The sequence below is a fragment of the Chiloscyllium plagiosum genome, chromosome 32 (assembly GCF_004010195.1).
Source record: "Chiloscyllium plagiosum isolate BGI_BamShark_2017 chromosome 32, ASM401019v2, whole genome shotgun sequence".
Classification (NCBI taxonomy): domain Eukaryota; kingdom Metazoa; phylum Chordata; class Chondrichthyes; order Orectolobiformes; family Hemiscylliidae; genus Chiloscyllium; species Chiloscyllium plagiosum.
The window spans coordinates 2,219,108-2,242,154 of NC_057741.1; the positions used below are offsets into that span (position 1 = coordinate 2,219,108).

The 23,047-nt window shown below is 40.9% G+C and overlaps 1 protein-coding gene across 3 annotated transcripts in view; it reads left to right on the forward strand.

Annotated features, from left to right (window-relative positions):
- rapgef2b (Rap guanine nucleotide exchange factor 2b) overlaps positions 1-23,047 on the forward strand; it is a 386,293-nt gene that overhangs the window by 92,493 nt on the left and 270,753 nt on the right. For all 3 annotated transcript variants that reach the window (XM_043674010.1, XM_043674011.1, XM_043674017.1), the window contains one exon: positions 5,545-5,601. In XM_043674010.1, coding sequence (XP_043529945.1) covers positions 5,545-5,601 — 57 coding nt within the window. The remainder of the gene's footprint in view (positions 1-5,544; positions 5,602-23,047) is intronic.

Here is a 23,047-nt window from a genome sequence, read left to right on the forward strand (position 1 = left end):
AAAAATGTTGAGGTCTAGTATCTTCTACAAAAGTAACGAGATCTACAGCAGGTCAAAGATGAGCAATCTCTTGCATTTTGCAAGGATAAGTGCTGTATCTTACATTCATAAAATTATCACAGTCCAGTTGTGCTTCTGTATAGACATTGTTAAAAAGGCCTGCAAGCCTCAGCATCACACATCTGATGTGCACTAAATAGTTGACAGCCAACTTGTACTGTCAGTATTCTAAAACTTTCCTGGCATTGCATGTCATAATTGCTCACTGGAGAGGGCTCACCATCATGCATGTCTGTGAATGCTCAAAGTATACATGTACTGTTCCCATCACAATCATTCATTCTGTCTGACATTGCAGGACAAGCTCACCACAGCTGGAGGGAGGGATTTTAGACAGGTGGAGGCATGTCAGATATCCAAATCCTCACACCTACAAGCAACAGACATCTGTCTGGTGAGGATTGTGACTGGTCCTGCACCGATTGAGAGATAGCAATGTCAGGAGAAGCATATGAAGAACAACGTCTACAGATTTCAGAAGAACTGTATACAATCTCTCACAAACCCTTATGTAGAAATATGCATATTCAATGAATTGTTTTCTTCTACAGGTAGTAGGTGCATATCACACAGTGAGCACAAGAAGCTGCAGGCTTCCTCACCAGTGCATCTTTTAGGATGATGTTTCAGAAGCTTCAGTGAATACAATATCATAATGTTCACCTGCATCCTCCAACACCATAAATGAGATTGAGTCATAGAGTTGTACAGCATGGAAACAGGCCCTTCGGTCCATCCTGTCCATGCCAACCAGGTATCCCAACCCAATCTAGTCCCACCTGCCAGCACCGGCCCATATCCCTCCAAACCCTTCCTATTCATATACCCATCCAAATGCCTCTTAAATGTTGCAATTGTACCAGCCTCCACCACATCCTCTGGCAGCTCATTCCATACACTTACCACCCTCTGCATGAAAACATTGTCCCTTAGGTCTCTTTTATATCTTTCCCCTCTCACCCTAAACCTATGACCTCTAGTTCTGGACTCCCCCCACCCCAGGGAAAAGACTTTGTCTATTTATCCTATCCATGCCCCTCATAATTTTGTAAACCTCTATAAGGGCACTCCTCAGCCTCCGACGCTCCAGGGAAAACAGCCCCAGCCTGTTCAGCCTCTTCTTGCAGCTCAAATCCTCCACCCCTGGCAACATCCTTGTAAATCTTTTCTGAACCCTTTCAAGTTTCATAACATTTTTCCGATAGGAAGGAGTCCAGAATTGCACGCAATATTCCAAAAGTGGCCTAACCAATGTCCTGTACAGCCGCAACATGACCTCCCAACTCCTGTACTCAATACTCTGACCAATAAAGGAAAGCATACCAAACGCCTTCTTCACTATCCTACCTACCTGTGACTCCACTTTCAAGAAGCTATAGACCTGCACTCCAAGGTCTCTTTGTTCACCAGCACACCCTAGGACCCTACCATTAAGTGTATAAGTACTGCTAAGATTTGCTTTCCCAAAATGCAGCACCTCGCATTTATCTGAATTAAACTCCATCTGCCACTTCTCAGCCCATTGGCCCATCTGGTCCAGATCCTGTTGTAATCTGAGGTAACCCTCTTCGCTGTCCACTACACCTCCAATTTTGGTGTCATCTGCAAACTTACTAACTGTACCTCTTATGCTCGCATCCAAATCATTTATGTAAATGACAAAGTAGAGGGCCCAGCACAGATCCTTGTGGCACTCCACTGGTCACAGGCCTCCAGTCTGAAAGCAACCCTCCACCACCACCCTCTGTCTTCTACCTTTGAGCCAGTTCTGTATCCAAATGGCTAGTTCTCCCTGTATTCCATGAGATCTAACCTTGCTAATCAGTCTCCCATGGGGAACCTTGTGGATCGCCTTACTGAAGTTGATATAGATCACATCTACTGCTCTGCCCTCATCAGTCTTCTATGTTACCTATTCAAAAAACTCAATCAAGTTTGTGAGACATGATTTCCCATGCACCTGAGGACTCAATCTGGTGAGCACATTGCTGGTACAGACCTGCTGCAGTGGAGGTCTCTTGACACTGAAAACTGATGAATTCTATCCAGAAGATGTACCTCTACATTTTGTAATAAGGCGACATGGTCAACCTGCAGAGACCGTCACTGGGCATGAGGCAGTGATACAGGAGTCTCTGAAAAATAGGAACCGGAGCAGGCTGTTCAGCTCCTAGAGCCTATCCCACCATTCTAGATCATAGCTGATCACCATGTCAATGCCATGTGTGTGCACTGTCCACATAAACCTTGATGTCATTCGTTACTAGAAATCTATCAATCCACGCCTTGAACTTAATAATGGTCTGAGTTTCCATAGCAATCTGGGATAGAGAATTCTATGGATTCACCACCCCGCCATTGAGAAAGTTCTTCCTCATGTCAGTCCTAAATGCCTTTCCTTTTATTCAGAGAGTGTATCCCATGGTCTAGACTCCACAAGTGGGGAAACATCCTTTCTGCATTTACACTGTAAAAGAGAATGTATAAGTTTGTTTCAGATTGATAGTCTTCTAATCTCAGGAACCCCATTGTCCAACCTATATTTAGACTAGAATCATAGAATTATTTTATCCTGTAGTCCTACAAATCATCCCTATTTGAATAATTATCCAAGTTTTGAAGAACTCAGTTTATTCTTGTGATGATGATATTATAATATGGGCTTCTAATCTTTAAAATGTCATCAACTTGATGAGTTTTTGCATTTGGCATTAAGAGAAAACAAATTGAAAATGAACTGAGACACTTGAAAATGGCTGCCAAAGTCACTTGATCTGAACATAATAAAAATTTTATGAATATACAAAGGACTGTCTAATGTCTTGGACTGATTACCACATCTGTAAAGGTTAGCTGAGGGGTAATTACCTCGAATTTAAAATTCACCTCCTGGAATTTAAAATTCACCATTTAAATTGTAATGCTCACAATGAGACCTTCAACTATATTGACATGGGAATAAGATTTCTTATTGCTGGAACAAGAGCTTAATTGATTAGATTCCCTACAGTATGGAAACAGGCCCTTCGGCCCAACAAGTCCACACTGACCCTCCGTAGAGCAGCCCACCCAGACCCATTCCCCGATCCTATATTTACCCCTAAATAATACTCGTAACACTATGGGCAATTTAGCATGGCCACTTCACCTGACCTGCAGATCTTTGGATTGTGGGAGGAAACTGGAGCAACTGGACGAAACCCACGCAGACATGGGCTGAATGTGAAAACTCCACACAGATAGTTGCCTGAGGCAGAAATCGAACCAACCCGGGTCCCTGGCACTATGAGGCAGCAGTGCTAACCACTGAGCCACTGTGCTGCCCTAATATGAAACCTGTTCTTCACATAAGAGTACTTATGGTCCCCATTATCAGCTTTTCTGCTTCCCTGGCCTGCCATCATCCATCCCTCTGCCTAACCGTCTTTTTCTCCTTCTGGGCTCTGTCTGTACCCATCTTTTTAGTTTTCCTACTCTTACTCTACTTTTTCTCCACAGATGTGGCCAGACATGCTGAGTTTCTCCAGCAATTTTACTTTTTGCCTTAAATCAAATGATTAACCCTGCCCTCAACCTACATTAAAGGTCTAGCAAAACACTTTTTGTAGAAATGGAATGTCCCCATTATGAGCCAACAGCCAGCTTTTCCCTCATTAAAACCCACCACTGTGTTAGGAAAGCATTAAAAGTCCAAAATACTGAACATTGACACAATGCTATCATAGATAGATACATCCATCAAAGATCCTCTTGGAAATACGTGCTGGAGCTAAAGACGTTCCAAAGCATTTTGGTAGATAATTGAAGATAAGCTGCCGTGTCTCCCATTTTTTCCCACTGGACTGAACAATTTGACATCCAGTTCTCATAGAACCGCTATAGGGAAAAGTAAAAAAACCAACAGAATTTTCAACAACTGTTCATTCGCTTCGATTGACTATCTCCAAGAAACCAGCTAATCAAGTTGACTTTGGATTCAAGTCTTGTGCCTCAAAAATCATCTTTGACTTGGACACTATTAGTACCTATGTTTGTGGGCCCAAGTGAATGCACAGAAGCTGTTGCTTGATGTTACCTTTCTTTAAAATTATTTCCCTTGGATTTGACAGTTAATAAATTTCCTCTTTTTCTTCACTTGTGAAAACCTGTTGATTGATTCACTTTTATTCACAACAAAAATAGCAAACTCTATTTTTAATTAGAGAAGGAGGATAACCGCATGCAAAACAATTAACTTTTGTTGTTACCAATTGAGAAGGCTAAACAAAGGGGATCTGGTTTTACACTACCTTACTTGATCACAGCAATCTGCCTTCTGCATGCTCTTGGGTCATGAATTTCAGATCCTAAACATACACTAATAGAGTCATAGCTGTACAGCACGGAAACAGACTCTTTGGCCCAGCTCGTCCATGCTGACCAAGTATCCTAAACTGAACTAGTCCCATTTGCCTGTGATTAGTCCATATCTCTCTCAAACTTACCTGATGTTATAATTGTACTCGCCTCTACCACTTCCTCTGGCAGCTCGTTCCATATATGCTGTCCTCTGTGAAGAAGTTACCCCATAGGGCCCTTTTAATTCTTTCCCCTCTCGCCTTTAACCTATGTCGTTTAGTTTTGAACTACCCTAACCTGGGAAAAGAATCTGGCTATTTGCCTTATCTATGTCCCTAATGATTTTATAAGCCTTTGAGGTCACCTCTCAACCTCCTATGCTCTAGGGAAAAAAAGCCCCAGCTTATCCAGCCTCTCCTTATAACTCGAACCCTTCAATATCTGTAATATCCCATCTTACCTTCCATCTCCATTTTCTCATATCTAGTCACTGCAACAACTGTATAACTTAGCCAATCATCTCAGATGAGGTGTTGCTTGTCTATGCTGTTGGATTTTTTTTTGTTTATTTCCAGTAGTGATAACTTTAATTCTAGGCTTTTCTAATATGGCAAAAGTGAGGACTGCAGATGCTGGAGATTAGAGTCAAGAATAGAGTGGTGCTGGAAAAGCACTGCAGTTCAGGTAGCATCGGAGGAGCAGGAAAATCGACATTTCGGGCAGAAACCCTTCATCAGGAATGAGAACTGAATCAGTTTTCCTGCTCCTTGGATGCTACCTGATCTGCTGTGCATTTCCAGCATCACTCTATTCTTTTCTTCTAATATGTCCATATTATTAATCATTTTTATTTGGTTTGGCTTTTCTAATTAATTTCACCAATTTATTTATCTGTACGTTCACTCTTCTGTCTTTTCATTGATTTAAACAAATGACCTTTCTTTCCATTCAAAGATAAAATTTAAATGGTCTTTTCGTAGATGCGGATTAATTTGCCATGCATTTTCACTCAAAATGAAATATTATTTTCTTGTTGGGAAATTATAATTTTGGTTTTTAAGTAATGGAAATTGAATTTGTTTGAAAGTTTTATCCTCTTAAAAGCTAATGTTTGAGTGTGACTGAAAATATATTTTTATATTTCAGATTAATGTGTGAAACTGTCAGATATGAACGACATGAAGCAAATGAAGTTCTATACTAGTAAGTCTATCCATTTATTTTCAGACATGTTTGTAAGTGAGCAGGATTTATAACTGATGTATTTTAATTTGACAATCTTGCTTATGAAAACATTAAAAAAGCTTTATGCTATCTACTTTGTCATCAGTATAATCTTATATCTAAGAGAGTTCGGTTGGGTGCAAGAAACGCTATAAACGTCAATTATGCTGAAAGAATCTTCAAAATATAGCAGTATAGTATAAATATATGTAGTTCTCCAGACCTTATCTTTGAATAATTTTTTTCATTGATGTTTATATCTCAGATGTGACCTTCTTTTTCAATCTGTTGTAATAGTCAACTGTTTTTGATTGCCCAGTTTTAATTGCTCACTTTAAGAGATGCATCTGTTTATTTTGTGTGGGGCATCTGAGAGGATTACAGGTACTTGACGTTTGTGGAGGATTGGAGTGTGTGAAGAACATGCAGCTTCTAGGGATTTTGCAATGGCAGCAATAGTGCTGTGCGGTTTGGTTGGAAAACAAACCCTAGCAAAGTTATCGTGGCTGGAGGGAATATTTCCATGAAGAATGAAATTGATGGGCGAGTTGAGAATAGCAAGAATGCAAAGCAAATGGCATGGAAGAGATGTGGGTTGGGTAGGGTTGCTGAATTAGATATATGACAAAATAGTATGAATATACGTTGGGTGCGTTTCCACATAACTGATTTCCCTCAATCCTGGTCTCTTGTTTGTAAGTCTCCTCTAAGCCCTCTCCAAGCCCATTAAATTCAAAAATTTCAAAACTTCTGTGCTCAGATATGGCATAGTTAAGGTCTCATTCGTGATAATAATCACTTTCTTGCTTTTGTACTCTGTGCCTTGGATTATAAATCCAAGCATCTTGTATGCTACTTTTTAAGCAGGTTTACCATCGTGTCCTGCCACCTTTTAAATTTGTTTATTTGTTGAAAAAGATATCCTCGCCCATTCTTTATTTGTTGAATGTACTGGTGTATTGATATTGAAACATCACAGAAGCGCTTCACAGGAGGCTCCCAAGCACTGAGGATGTCACCTAGACAGGGGACGAAACGTCTGCAACACAAATTCCCAGCTCGGCGAACAGAACCACAATAAAAGTTAGAATGCATGATTTGAGAGTAGGAATAAATAAGCCTTGATTTGATTTTAGACAACATTGTTAAGACTGCACCTGGTATCTTAGTGTGCAGTTGTTATCCCATTACCTAAGGAAAGATATAATTGCCAGAGAGGGACCACAGCTGAGTTTTGGTGGATGGATTCCTGAGCGGTGGAATTATCCTATGAGGAAAGATTGAAGCTACTGGGCCTATGTTCTCTGGGATTGAAAAGAATGAGAGGTGATCTTGTAGAAATTTTAAAAATTCTTCAGTTGATGCAGAAAGGTATTGGGGTGGCATGGGGGCTTAGCAATTAGCACTGCTGCCTCACAGGGACCTGGGGTTGGTTTCAGCCTTGGTTGACTGTGTGGAGTTTCCACATTCTCTCCACATCTGCATGGGTTACCTCCGGGTGCTTCAGAGTCCTCCCACGTCTAGAGATGTGCAGGTTAGATGGATTGGTGATGCTAAATTGTCCTGTAGTGTCCATAAATATGTAAGTTCAGTGAATCAGCCATGATAAATGTGGGGTTGCAAGGATATATTGGGTAGCTGCATTTGGGTGGGATGCTCTTCAAAGAGCAACTGAAGTGAGGAGGAATGTCTTCACTGAGAGGGAGGTGAATCTTTGGAATTCTCTCTCCTAGAGGCTGTGGAAACATGTTAAAACATGGATTGATGTATTTCTAATTAATAATGACATCAGGGATATATGGATAGCATGGGAAAATGGCTTTCAGATGGATGATCAGCCATGATAGAGAATTGTGGAGCAGGCTTGCAGGTCTGAATGTCCTACTCCTATATTGCAAAGAAAATTTAGTTGTACAGAACTTGAGTGTTGCTGAAAGAAGACATATTTTATAGAGTCATAGAGATGTACAGCATGGAAACAGACCCTTTGGTCCAACTCGTCCATTCTGACCAGCTATTGGAATTAATCTAGTCCCATTTATCAATACTTGGCTCATATCCATCTAAACCCTTCCTATTTATATACCCATCCAGATGCTTTTTAAACATTGTAATTGTATGAGCCTCCTGTTGCAGTTCTTTTGTCTTGCACTCATCAGGACAATCGTAATTAAATATCAATATAAACGGAAAAATCATTTATCTCTTGAGAGTGCTGATTGGTGGGGGAAGGTTCAGGTGAGAGTAGCGGGTGGGGTTGAGGGGAGGTGGGGGTGAGAACCTGATTGTGGAGACCAGAGAAAAGGAAGCAAAAATGGGAATGAAAAGTAGAAAGCAGTAATGGAAGGCAGAGTAGGACCTCATCTGATATGGCTGTAGCATATTCAAAGACGTCTTTTTGACCTTTTTAAACACCAGTCTAAATATACTCTTATCTGAATGCCTGCAATGGTTGACTTTGTAATAAGGTATCCAAATTAACAGCACAAATTGTTGAAAACGGGGACAAAATTTGGCTGCAATAGATTAAGTAACTTCATTAAAAGGCATTATAGTGGACAGTTAATATTTAAGCAACAAATGTGAGCATTGCAATCATTAAACATTGCTTTCAGACAAATGAACACAACAAAAAAAGTAGTCTAACTATATGGTTAATAACAGAAATTAAGAATAGTTTTAAATCCAAAGAAGAGTCATATAAAGTTGCTCAAAGAAGTAGCAAGCCTGGGATCAATGTAGAACTTAGCAAAGGAGAACCAAGAGATTGATTTAAGAGGGGAAAAGTAGAGTATGAGAGTAAACTTACCAGGGTCATAAAAGTGGACTGAATTAACTTCTATTGTGTGCAAAAGTAAAAAAGATGAGTGAAGACAAATGAAGGCCCCTTACAGTCTGGAACAAGAAAATTGCGAATGAAGAACAGTAAACTATACTTTAGGTTTGCCTTCAAAGAAAAAATTGGGAATAATTTCCTAGAAATTCTCTCTTGAGAAGAAGGAGTCAATTAGATTAATATTAGTGCTAGAATAAATAATGGCATTGAAAACTAATAAATCCTTAGAACTTGGTAATATACATTCTAGGGTACTGAAGGAGGTGGCCATAGTTGTCATCTTCCAAAGTTCTGTAGATTCTAGAACTGGAGAGTCGTAAATGTAACCCATTTTTTTCCAAAGTGGAGGCAGGGAAAAATGGGGAATGAACAAAGCAATTAACCTAACATTAGTTTTAGGGTAAATGGTGGAGTCTTTTATAAAGAATGGAATAACAGGATGCTTAGAAAATATCAGTGGCATTGTACAATGTCAATATGGATTTATGAAAGGGAAATCATATTGAAAAACCTTCTGAAGATTTTTGAGGCTGCATCTAGTAGAGTAAATGAGGGAGAACTAGACATGTGGTTAATTCCTGATGAAGGGCTCCGGCCCAAACCGTCGATTCTCCTGCTCCTCGGATGCTGACTGACCTGCTGTGCTTTTCCAGCAACACACTCTTGACATGTGGTTTATTTCGATTGTCAGAAAGTTTTGATAAGCTCCCACTTAAGGACTTAAAGTGCACAATCAAAAATGTGGGATTGGTGGTAGTCTGCTGGCATGGATTGAGATTTAGAGAGCAGTTAGGGAACCGTGTAAGAATAAAAGGGTCGTTTTTGGGATGAAAGTGACAAATGGGATATTGTTTGCGTGTCCTGAATTCACAACATAGAGTCATAGAGTTGTACAGCACGGAAACAGACCCTTTGGTTCAACTCGTCCATGCCAACCAGATATCCAAAATTAATCTAGTCCCATTTGCCAGCACTTGGTCCATATCCCTCTAAATTTTTCCTATTCATGTACACTTCCAGATGCCTTTTAAATGTTGTAATTGTACCAGCATCCACCATTTCCTGTGGCAGCTCATTCCATACATGTGGAAACGTTGTCCCATAGGTCCCCTCTAAATCTTGCCCCTCTCACCCTAAACCTATGCCATCTAGTGCTTGACTGCCCACTCCAGGGAAAAGACCTTGTCTATTTACTCTATCCATGCCCCCTCATGATTTTATAAACCTCTATAAAGTCACCTCTGAGCTTTGAATGCTGCAGGGAAAACAGCTCCAGTCTATTCAACCTTGCCCTATTGCTCAAATCCTCCAATCCTGGCAACATTCTTGTCAATCTGTTCTGAACCCTTTCAAATTTCACAATATCCTTACTATAGGAGGGAGACCAGAATTGCACAGTATTCCAAAAGTGGCCTAACTAATGTCCTGTACAGCTGCAACATGACTTCAACTCCTATAGAAAATGCTTTGACCAATAAAGGAAAGCATACCTAACAGCTTCTTCACTATCATGTCTAGATGGCATAGGTTTAGGGTGAGAGGGGCAAGATTTAGTGGGGACCTATGGGACAACTTTTCCACATGTATGGAATGAGCTGCCACAGGAAATGGTGGATGCTGGTACAATTACAACATTTAAAAGGCATCTGGAAGTGTACATGAATAGGAAAAGTTTAGAAGGATATAGACCAAGTGCTGGCAAATGGGACTAGATTAATTTTGGATATCTGGTTGGCAAAGGGTCTGTACAACTCTATGACTCTATGTTGTGAATTCAGGACACGCAAACAATATCCCATTTGTCACTTTCATCCCAAAAAAGACCCTTTTATTCTTACACTGTTCCCTAACTGCTCTCTAAATCTCAATCCATGCCCTCATCAATCCTTTTTGTTACTTCTTCAAAAAACTCAATCAAGTTAGTGAGACATGATTTCCCACGTAGAAAGCCATGTTTGCTATCCCTAATCAGTCCTTGCCTATCCAAATACATGTAAATCCTGTCCTTCAGGATTCCCTCCAACAACTTGCCCACCACTGATGGTCCGGCTCACTAGTCCCTGGTGCTTTAAAGGAATTATGAGCCTACACTCCAAGGTCTCTTTGTTCAGCAACACCCTCCAGGACCTAACAATTATGTGTGTAAGTCCTGCCCTGGTTTGCCTTTTCAAAATGCAGCACCTCACATTTATTTCAATTAAACTCCATATGCCACTCCTCAGCCGTTTGGTCAATCTGATCAAGATCCCGTTGTACTCTGAGGTAACCTTCCTTGCTGTCCACTGCACCATCAATTTTGGTGTCATCTGCAAACTTACTAACTATACCTCCTATGTTCACAACCAAATCATTTATATGAATGATGAAAAGCAGTGGACCCAGAACCGATCATTGTGGCACACAACTGGTCACAGGCCTCCAGTCTGAAAAGCAACCTTCCACCACCACCTTCTGTTTTGTACCTTTGAGCCAGTTCTGTATCCAAATGACTAGTTCTCCCTGTATTCCATCTGATCTAACCTTGCTAACATGTTCAGCATGAGGTATCTTGATGAATGCCTTACTGAAGTCCATATAGATCACGTCCATTGCTCTGCCCTCATCAATCCTTTTTGTTACTTCTTCAAAAAACTCAATCAAGTTAGTGAGACATGATTTCCCACGTAGAAAGCCATGTTTGCTATCCCTAATCAGTCCTTGCCTATCCAAATACATGTAAATCCTGTCCTTCAGGATTCCCTCCAACAACTTGCCCACCACTGATGTCCAGCTCACTAGTCCCTGGTGCTTCCTTACCACCTTTCCTAAATAATGGCACTATGTTAGCCAACCTCCAGTCTTCCGGCACCTCACTTGTGGTTATCGATGATCCAAATATCTAAGCAAGGGGCCCAGCAATCACTTCCCTAGCTTCCCACAGAGTTCTGGGGTACGCCTGATCAGGTCCTGGGGATTTATCAACCTTTATGCATTTTAAGACATCCAGCACCCCCACCTCTATAATATGGACATTTTTCAAGATGTCACCATCTATTTCCTCTCACTCTATCTTCCATGTCCTTCTCCACAATAAACACTGATGCAAAATATTTGTTTAGTATCCCTCCCCCATCTCCTGAGGTTCCACATATTGGCTGTCTTGCTGATCTTTGAGGGGTCCTACTCTCTCTCCAGCTACCCTTTTGTCCTTAATGTATTTATGAAATCTCTTTGGGTTCTCCTTAACCCTATTTGCCAAAGCTATCTCATGCCCCCTTTTTTGCCTCCTGATTTCCCTCTTAAGTATGCTCCTACTGCTTTTCTACTCTTCTAAGGGTACACTCGATCTCTGCTGTCTATACCTGACATTTGCTTCCTTTTTCTTGACCAAAACCTCAATTTCTTTAGTCATCCAGCTACACAGCCTTGCCCTTCACCCTAACAGGAACATACACTGTCTCTGGACTTTGATTATTTCATTTTTGAAATTTTGAAACTGTGAACATCCGCACCCAATCAAATTTTCAAACTTCTTGTCTAATACCTCAAAATTGGCCATTCTCCAATTTAGAACTTTTACTTTTAGATCCAGTCTATCGTTTTTCCATCAATGTTTTAAAACTAATAGAATTATAGTTGCTGCGCACAAAGTTCCTCCCCGCTGACACCTCTCAGTCACTTATTTCCTAAGGTTGGGTCAATTTTGCACCTTTTGTAGTATGCACATCTACATACTGAGTCAGAAAATTTTCTTGTACACACTTAACAAATTCCTCCTCATTTAACCCCTTAACCTTTGGTAGTCCCAGTCTATGTTTGGAAAGCTAAAATCCCCTAACTGTTTATTCTTGCAGATAACTGACATCTCTCTACAAATTGTTTCTTGACTTCCTGCAGACTATTTGGGAGCCTGTAGTACAATGCCAATAAGGTAGCCATACCTTTCTTATTTCTCAGTTCCACCCAAATAATTTCCCTGTATGTATTCTCAGGAGTATCCTTCCTAAGCATTGCCGTAATGTTATCCCTTATCAAAAATGACACTCCCTGTCCTCTCTTACCCCTCTTTCTATCCTTCCTATAGCATTAAACTGCCAGTTCTGTCCATCCCTGAGCCACATCTCTGTAATTGCTATGATATCCCAGCCCCATGTTCCTAACCATGCCCTGCGTTCATCTGCCTTCCCAGTTAGGCCTCTTTCATTGAAATAAGTGCAGTTTAATTTACCTTTTTTCTCTGCTGTGTTCCTGCCTGCCCTGACTTTGTTTCAGTTGCTCCTTTTCGCCACTGTACCAGTATCAGACTGATCTCTTTCCTCATAGTCTTCTGGGTCCCACCCCTCTACCTTACTAGTTCAAATTCTCCCAAGCTGCTCCAGCAAATCGCCCTGCTGGTACATTAGTCCCCTTCAAATTCAGCTGCAATCTGTCCTTCTCGTACAGGTCACTTCTAACCCTGAAGAGATTTTAATAATCCAAAAATATGAAACTTCCCCCCCGTCCCCGTCCCCCGTCCTCGTCCCTGTTCCAGCTCCTCAACCATGCATTCATCTGCTCTATCCTCCTCTTCCTCCCCTCACTGGCTCGTAGCAGTGGCAGTAATCCAGATATTGCTACCCTTGAGGACCTTTTTAAATTTCTGCCTAACTTCCTATATTCTCCCTTCAGAATCTCATCCTTTTTCCTTCCTATGTGTACAATGATCTCCTTTGAGAATATTCTGCACTCTGTCCACGATATCCTTGATACTGGCAACTTGGAGGCAGGACATCATTTTAATTTCTCACTTTTGGTTGCAGAAACGTCTGTCTGTGCCTCTGAGTAGGGAGTCCCCTACCACAGTTTATTGCTTGGAACCTTGTTACATTAGAGCATGTCTCGGTACCTGAAACTTGGCTGTTCGTACTACATTCCTCTGAGAGTCCTTCACCTCCTACGTTTTCCAGAAGAGCATATTTGTTTGAGATGGGGATAGCCACAGGAGACTCTTGTACTACTGGCCTCCCTCTCCTACTTTTCCTGGCAGTATCTGTGGTTTTTCTCCCTTCCTATAGCTGCCATCCATCACACCCCCTAGCAGTTGTAAATTCCTCATTGCCTCTAACTGCTGTTCCAGCTGATCCATGTGATCTGATCAGATTTGCAACCCAAACACTTACTGCAGACATAATCATCATTAACATGGAAATTCTCCCTAATCTTCCTCATCCGTTAGGAAGAACATGTCAATCTATTAGAGGCTATCTTCACTCCTTAATGATCTACAGACGATAGAACATAGATCAGTGATTTGGATGAGGAAATCAGTCGTAATACTTCCAAATTTGCTGATGTCACAAAAATAGTGGGTTTGTGAATGGTGAAGATATTAATAGGCTTCAAGGTGAGATAGATGATACAAATTGAGGATCACAGTCACAGAGTATATAGTAGGCCATTTTGGACTGAGAGGAGAAGTTTTTTTACTTGCAGTTTGTGGTTCACAATTCCACAGATTTATCAGAGTGCTGTGGAGGCCAAATCCTAAAACTTATCTCCGAAAGAAACAGATTCATCTTGATGTGAGGTGTTGAAGAATATGGGCAGAGAGTGGTTCATGGTTGGGCTGAATGGCCTACTTCTGATTTGCAATGGTTGGAAAGTGGACTCTTGTAGAAGCATTACATTGGGAAAATGCACTAGTTAGATGATGCAAGACAATGAAGTGTCAAACTTTGTTTAAATTTTGATCCTAGCAGATTGACTGTTCAAGTTATTGCCAAGAGAAATTCTCCAGAAAATGGCCGTCATCTATTTACTTCAGTTGCAACAATCACAGAATGTATGCACTTAATTGTCAGAGCATTTGAGATCTGCAGCTCAGAATAACACACTGGTCCATGCCAGTCAAAAACTGCCACCTGTCTAATCACATTTTCCAGCACTTGGCCCGTAACCTCGTTTGCAACGTAAGCGCAAACTAAATACTACTAAAATATTATGAATGTTTTTGTCTCCACCACCTTTACAGGCAGAGAGTTCCAGCTTCCCACCAGTCTCTGGGTGAAAAGTCTTGCGTCATATCTCCTCGAAACCTTCTGTCCCTTGCCTTAAGTCTGTTCACCCTTGTCAATGATCCCTCTATCGGGGGATGTTTCTACCCGTGTACCCTATTGATCCCCTTGTAGTTTTATGCATCTCAATCATGTCCCCTCTCAATCTCCATTGACGTAAGGAGAACAACCCCAGTCTGTTCAAACCTCCTTCATATCTGAAACTCTCCAGCCGAGGCAATATCCTGATAAATTTTCAGTGCTATCAAATCCCTCCTATGATGTGGATTCCAAAACTGCACCCAATACTCTAGCTGTGGCCTAAAATATTTTATACAGTTCCACCAGAACCTCCCTGCTCATAAACTCTATGCCTTGACTAATAAAGGCAAGTGTATCATATGTCTTTTTAACGACTTTATCCACCAGTCCTGATACCTTTTAGGCACCGGAATATATGCATAGCAAGGTCCCTAAAATCGCTGGTTCTTCCCAAGGTCCTATCATTCATCATGCCTTGTTTGTCCTCCCCTCTGATTTATCTAGATTCATTTCCATTTGCCACTGATCAGGCCATCTGACCAGCCTGTCTTTATCCTCTTGTAGTCTTAAGACCTCCTCACTATTTACCACCCCGCCAATTTTTGTATTGTCTACGAACTTACTGATCAATCCTCCTACATTCAAATTTTAAATCATTTATATAAGCTACAAACAGTAAGGGCCTGATGCTCACCTGTGGGATCTCTCAGGATATAGAACATAGAAAAATATAGCGCAGTACAGGCCCTTTGGCCCTCGATGTTGCACCGATCCAAGCCCACCTAACCTACACTAGCCCACTATCTTCCATATGTCTATCCAATGCCTGTTTAAATGCCCATAAAGAGGGAGAGTCCACCACTGCTACTGGCAGGGCATTCCATGAACTCATGACTCGCTGAGTAAAGAATCTACCCCTAACATCTGTCCTATACCTACCACCCCTTAATTTAAAGCTATGCCCCCTTGTAATAGCTGACTCCAGTGGACTTCCAGTTGGAAGAATATCCCTCAATCATCACCTTATGCTAATTCTGTATCCAAGTTTCCAAATTTTCTTGGATCTCGTGGACTCTTAACTTTGTTATTAGTTTTCCATGCGAGACATTACTTAGCTTTTGGTAAACTACATCAAAAGCATCCTTATCCACCCATCTGGTCTCCTGCTTGAAAAATACAAGCAAGTTTGGATAGACATGACCCTTAACGAAACCATGTTGACTGTTCTTGATTAATCTCTGCCTCGTATTCATTGTGGCTGGTGACTTCAAACAAGCTAAACTCGAGAGTGCTGCCAAAGTGGCACCAATACATCTCCTGCCCAACAGAGGATCGAACATTCTGGAACACTGCTGTACGACCATCAAAGATGCCTACCAATCCATCCCCCAGCCACACAGTGTGGCACAATTGTTACTTACCACTTTTCAGCACAAGGCTGAATATTGTCCACTCTTGTTGCATTTGATGTGGACTGCTTCAGAATCTGAGAAGGTGTGAATGGTGCTGAATATTGTGTAATAATCAGTAAACATCCCCACTTCTGATCTTATCGTGGAAGGAAGGTTATTGATGAAGTAGCTAAAGATGGTTGGACCTAGGCCACTACTGTGGGGAGCTAGAGCTCCTGTGGTACAATGGTAGCGTCTCTACCTCTAAGCTGGAAGACTTGTGTTCAAGTTCCATCTGCTGCAGGGGTACATCAGAACATCTCTGAAGATGTTGATTAAAAATACTTACCCTGAGGAGCTCCTGCAGGGATATCCTGGAGCTGAGATGACTGACCTCCAACAGCCACAACCAACTTCCTATGTGCAATGTCCTCCATACCCCCAAACTCAATAATTAACATTCAGTTCCTCAGAGTTGGAAACTAGCTCCTTCCTCAATCAACAGCTGACAATATTCTAGCAACAGTACTAAACATTTGTGAATCAAACTGAGTATCCCTCACCAAACTTTTCCAGTAGAGTTACAACATTATAACATTGACATCTATCCAGCAGTGTAGAAAATTACCCAGGTATCTCCAGATCACAAAAAGCAGGATAAATCCAACGCAGCCAATTATAGCTCCCTCAGCATGTTCTGGATCACTCAGTGTGGCAGAAAGAAGCCTGAGCAATATTGAAGTTAGTGAAGTTTACCTAATGCAAGGGAAGACTGTTCAGGTTGTTGGAGTTAAGTCGTCTTAATATGACTGCACAAGTTAATCAGGATCGTGTCCTAGATCCACAGTTCTTTAGTTGATTCACCAATGACTCTTGAATTTGTGTCACATGTAGACAGGATGATAATAAAAGGCATTTAGCACATTTGCCTTCATTGGGGTAGGCCATTTAGGACAGAGATGAGGAGAAACTTCTTCACCCAGACTGTAGTGGGTGTGTGGAATGCTCTGCCCCAGAAGGCAGTGGAGGCCCAGTATCTGGATTCGTTTAAGAAAGAGTTGGATAGAGCTCTCGAGGATAGTGGAATCAAGGGTTCTGTAGATAAGCCAGGAACAGGATACTGATTGAGGATGATCATCCATGATCATAATGAATGGTGGTGCAGGCTCGAAGGGCAGAATGGCCTACTCCTGTCTATTGTCTATTGACTTGCGACTTCACTTTTAAGGAACTATGAACCTGTATTCCAAGGTCTGTTTGTTCAGCAACATTCCCTAGGACCTTACTATTAAGTGTATAAGTCCTGCTAAGATTTGCTTTCCCAAAATGCAGCACCTCACATTTATCTAAAGTAAACTCCATATACCACTTCTCAGCCCATTAGCCCATCTGATCAAGATCCTGTTGTAATCTGAGATAACCTTCTTCGCTGTCCACTACACCTCCAATTTTGTTGTCTTCTGCAAACTTACTAACTATACTGCCTATGTTCACATCCAAATCATTTATATAAATGATGAAAAGTAGAGGACCCAACATCGATCCTTGCGGGACTCCACTGGTCACAGGTCTCCAGGCTGAAAAGCAACCCTTCAATACCACCCTCTGTCTTCTACCTTTGAGCCAGTTCTGTATCCAAATGGCTAGTTCTCCCTGTATTCCACGAGATCTAACCTTGCTAAGCAGTGTCGCACGGGGAACCTTGTCGAATGCCTTACAGAAGGCCATATAGATCATGTCCATTGCTCTGCGTCATCAATCCTCTTTGTTACTACTTCAAAATACTCAATCAAGTTCATGAGACATGATTTCCCACATAGAAAGCAATGCTGACTGTCCTTGCCTTTCCAAATACATGGACATCCTGTCCCTCAGTATTCTCTCCAACAATTTGCCCACCACCGATGTCAGACTCACTTGTCTGTAGTTCCTTGGCCTTTCCTTACCACCTTTCTTAAATAGTGGTACCACCTAGCTAACCTCTCGTCTTCCGGCACCTCATCTGTGATTATCAATGATTCAAATATCTCAGCAAGGGGCCCAGTAGTCACTTCCCTAGCTTCCCACAGAGTTCTGGGCACACTTGATCAGGTCCTGGAGATTTATCCACTTTAATGCGCTTCAAGACATTCCAGCACCACCACCTCTGTAATATGGAAATTTTGCAAGATGTCACCATCTATTTCCCCACTTGTATATCTTCCATTTGCTTCTCCACAGTAAACACTGATGCAAAATACTCATTTAGTATCTGCCCCATCTCCTGTGGCTCCACACAAAGGTTGCCTTGGTGATCTTTGGGGAGCCATATTCTCTCCCAAGTTACCCTTTTGTCCTTAATGTATTTGTAAAAAAACCTTGCGATTCTCATTAACCCTATTTGCCAAAGCTATCTCATGTCCCCTTTTTGCCCTCCTGATTTCCCTCTTGAGTATACTCCGACTATACTTGTCACTTATCAAGCGAAGCCTGAATGTTGTCCTGGTCTTTCTGCATTCCTGGTAAGCACTGCTTCTAAGGATTCTTCTCTAAGGATTCTCTTGATCTCTCACGTCTATACCTGACATATCCTTCCTTTTTCTTAACAAAAAGTTGAATTTCTCTCGTCATCCAGCATTCCCTACACCTACCAGCCTTGTATTTCACTCTAACAGGAATATACTATCTCTGGATTCTTGTTATCTAATTTATGAAGGCTTTCCCATTTTCCAGCTACCCCTTTTTATGTGCAAACACTGGCCCCAATCAGCTTAGAAAGTTCTTGCCTAATATCGTCAAAATTAATTTTCCTCCAATTTGGAAGTTCATCTTTTAGATCTGGTCTATCCTTTTCCATCATTGTTTTAAAGTTAATAGAATTATGGTCATTGGCCTCAAAATGCTCCCCCACCTTAGTTACCTGCCGTGCCTTATTTCTGAAGAGTAGGTTAGGTTTGCACCTTCTCTAGTAGGTACATCCATATACTGAATCAGAAAATTTTCCTGTACACACTTAACAAATGCTTCTCCATCTAAACCCTTAAAACTATGGCAGTCCCAGTCTATGTTTGGAAAGTTAAAATCCCCTACCAAAACCACCCTATTATTCTTATGGATAACTGAGATCTCCTTACAGATCTGTTTCTCAATTTCCCTCTGACTATTAGGGGGTCTATAAATACAATCCCAATAAAGTGATCATCCCATTCTTATTTCTCAGTTCCACCCAAATAACTTCCTTGGACATATTCCCAGAAATATCCTCCCTGAATACAGCAGTATTGCTATCCCTTTTCAAAAGTACCACTCCCCCTTCCTCCCCCCCTGCCCCCCACCCACCCCACCACCACCAACCTTTTTATCCTTCCTATAGCATTGTATCTTGGAACATTAAGCTGCCAGTCCTGTTTATCCCTGAGCCATGTTTCTGTAATTGCTATGATATCCCAGTCCTAGTTCATGTGCCTTCCCTTTTAGGCCTCTTGTATTGAAGTAAATACAGTTCTATCAGTTCTACCTTGTTCTCTGCTTTGTCCCTGCCTGCCCTGACTGGCGCTCTCCTTTCCCCAACTGTACCAGTCCCACATTGATCTTTTTCTTCACTATCTCCCTGGGTCCCACCCCACCTTACTAGTTTATACATGAGGTGACCTTATAGCAGTTTTTAAAATAGTGAGGGGTGTAGATAGAGGTATTAGTAGTTGTCTTTTTTCTAGGATGGGACATTTCAAGATAAGAGGGTGCATTTTTAAGGTGAGAGGAGAGAGATTTTAAAAAAGCCATGAGGGGCAGATTTTTACAGAAGGGGTAGTTCGTGTGTGGAATGAACTTCCTGAGTGGATGGGATTACAACATTTTAAGAGACATTTGGATAAATACATAAATAGGAAGGGATAGTGGCGAAAAACACGCAAGTAGGGCTAGTTTAGTTTGAGATTATGTTTGGCATGGACTAGTTGGACTGAAGGATCTGTTCCTGTGCTGTCTGACTCTATGACCTTCCCTCCACCGTAACGTCAGAAATGAGGTTATTCGCTGATGGTTGGACAATGTTCAGCATGATTCAATTCTCATTTGTTACTGAAGCAGTCCATACCAGAAATGCAGAAAGACCAGGACAGCATTCAGGCTTGGCCTGATAAGTGGCAAGTAATATTGCCTGTCACTTGTATGGCTTCAATTGCCATTTCCAATGAGTGAGAATCCATGTGTCACCCCGGATATTCAATCGCATTACTATCATTGAATCCCCCACTTTCAATATCCCGGGATTGCTATTAGCTAGAAACTGAACCAGATCAGACACATAAGTAGCTAGGAACTCTGACAATAACTCTGACCTCCTGACTCTTTGAAGCCTGCCCAGAACCTCCAAGACACAAGTAAGGAGTGTACTGGAATTGCTTAAATGAGTACAATGCTATCAACACTCAAAAAAATCAACACCATCCAGGATACAATAACATGCTTGTTTGGCACCCTATCTAACATCTTCAACATTTAGTCCCTCCACCACAAACAATGTCAGCACTAACTACTATTTGTGGATACAGTGCAACAAATTTCTAAGGCTACTTTGTTTCCAAACCTGCAACTTTTACATCCCTGAAGGACAAGGACAGCAGATATGTGCCATCCTGACTTGGAACTATATCACTGTTCATTCACTGTCACTGGGTCAAAATCTTGGAGCTTCCTTGTTAACAGCATTATGTGTACCTACATCTGGTGGATTTCAGCATTTCTAGAGAGCTGCTTGCCACCACCTTCTCATGGCATTTGGGGGGGAAAAGGCAATAATTTCTGTCTTAGCTGCGGATGTATATGTCCTGTGGATGAAAATAAAGGAATTCTGAGGAAGAGAATGCAGATGCCAATAAATCAAAATAAAATTTATTGATGATGAGGAATCTTAGTCCTGTGAGAGATGTTAGAGTTTCCTTTAGCTGCAATGTGCAACAATGCTGCTGTGTTTTGCTAAGTAGTGAGAATCAATGAAAGTTTAAGGAATATAAAAGTACTATCTGTTTTGGGATTGGCAGTGATAACTGAGGTCACTAACAGTTGTAGTTCCATGTAAAAATGCCAGAGGAAACCACCAAAATTAATACTAAGTGCTACAGATGCTAGAAATCTGAATCACGTGAGAATGCTGGAGAAACATGGCGCATCTGGTAGCATCTATGGAAAGAGAAACCAACCTAACATGTCCATTCCAAGAGGGCTTCTCTTCAGAAGAAGTTAAAACGGAGTTGAAATATCAACTTGAATTCTCACTCCACAGGTGCTGCCAGACCTGCTCAGTTTCTTTGGTATTCTCTGTGCTCTTTCTAGAGTCTGCTATGTTATAGGTATTGATGTTGTCTATAGTGCGATACCTGTGCTATTGAATAATCCTATGAAATCAAATTAAACTTAATGTGGAGCATGAAATGGAAATTGTGGAGCAGAAAATGAACCAGACCAGATGTACAAATACTGTAGATGCAGGAAATTATTGGAATTATTGTCCTTTCATTGATGCCTGATGTTTCTCATAATATTAGACAAATCTTAGTTGCATCAGTTCATAAGAATCTGTGAAACAAAATATACTAATTGTTCCAAAGTATGGTTTGAAAGTTTAAAATTCTTGCTAAATGATGCAAGTGTCGTTCATGAAGAATATAGATGGCTAATAACTTGGAGAGACGCTGATTTTGCGGCAGTGTTACAGGGGCTTGTGTCTTTAACTGTCATAGTAACTCTCAGGCTGTGCTGTCAGACATTTTAGAAGCTTCAGGATATGATGTATCTCGAGTTGCAAAAAAGAGTGTTGTCTCTTAACCAGAGCTGCTGTCTCAGAAAGTAAAGGGAGACATTAGTTTTGAGCCTGATCAGGATCAAAAATAGTTATTCAGGGTTTTTGTAGTATTGTTTGGTTGTATAGCTCTCTTCCCCAGAAGTTGTGGGTGCAGAAAGGTTAAGAGTGAAAAGGCTAGAACTAACCTGATGACTGGGTTTGTTTACTGTTTCTTGGGCTATTGAAGCAAGTATTTTTTTTCCATGGGGAATCTTTCATGACTTCTGCTAAATCCAGCTACTCAGAGCTGGCAAATGTTCTGACAGCCTGAGTTTACTTATGGATGCTCAATTGTATTCTTGTAGTTCAGTGACCTTTTTGATCATGTTCCAGTTTTGCAGTAAGAGGAAGGAAGGTGACTTTACATGAGCAATTTTATGGAATTGAAATGAAATTATTTTATTCACAACAGTAATTTAAAAAATAAACCTTTTGCAAATTTGGTACTAATATTATCATTATTTAAATTTCATTCGTTCCAGATTGCTTTTGAAAGTTTTTTGAAACAAAAGTGAAAGTCTGATGTCTTGTATTACGTTGGAAAATGGGGTTCTTTTTTTCTGAGTCTAAATTGGAACAGGTAGTAAATAAAGTGAGCGTGCCTGAGAAAATTAAGCCAAGTGTTGGCAGTTCTTAAGAATTCATAAATGTTAAGGTTAATATACTGCAGTTGCCATATTAGGATTTTCAATTTACTGTATCTATTGTATAGCCTAACAGAAATTCAAGTAATTTAATCTTTGGATAATGAAGCAGAAGCATATTCAGCGAAAAGTTGCTGTCAGAAAACATACCATATTTCATGTTCACACAAGTGTCTGCTGGCTTCACCTCACCACTTAATCTTTTCATTGCCTCTGATGTTCCTTCCCTACTTGTTTGACACCTAGCACTGGATGAACAAAAAAAAAGCCAGTTGTTCAGTGTCTGTCAAAAGTTCTTTTCCCCATCTGCAGGTTCTAACACTCTCTTTGAGAACTGTCTAAGGCTAAGTTAGATGGATTGCAACCTGGATATTGCATTTGACCCTGATATGAACTTCAAGCTGCATATTTGCTGTATCACTAATGTTGCCTACCTCCATATTGTAACATTCACTACAGCTTCTCTATTGCTAAAATTCTCATCCATGCCTTTTGTTTTTAAACCTCTGACTAATCATCTAGCCTGATTTCTCCTGACCACCATACCTAAACTCAAGCACATCTAAAAGTCTGCTGCCCTATCCTGACAGTCATCAAGTTCACATATCAACCCTGTGCTTTTGTCCTGGCAATGCTTTGATTTTTAAGATTCTTATCATTTCTTTTAAATTCCTCCAATA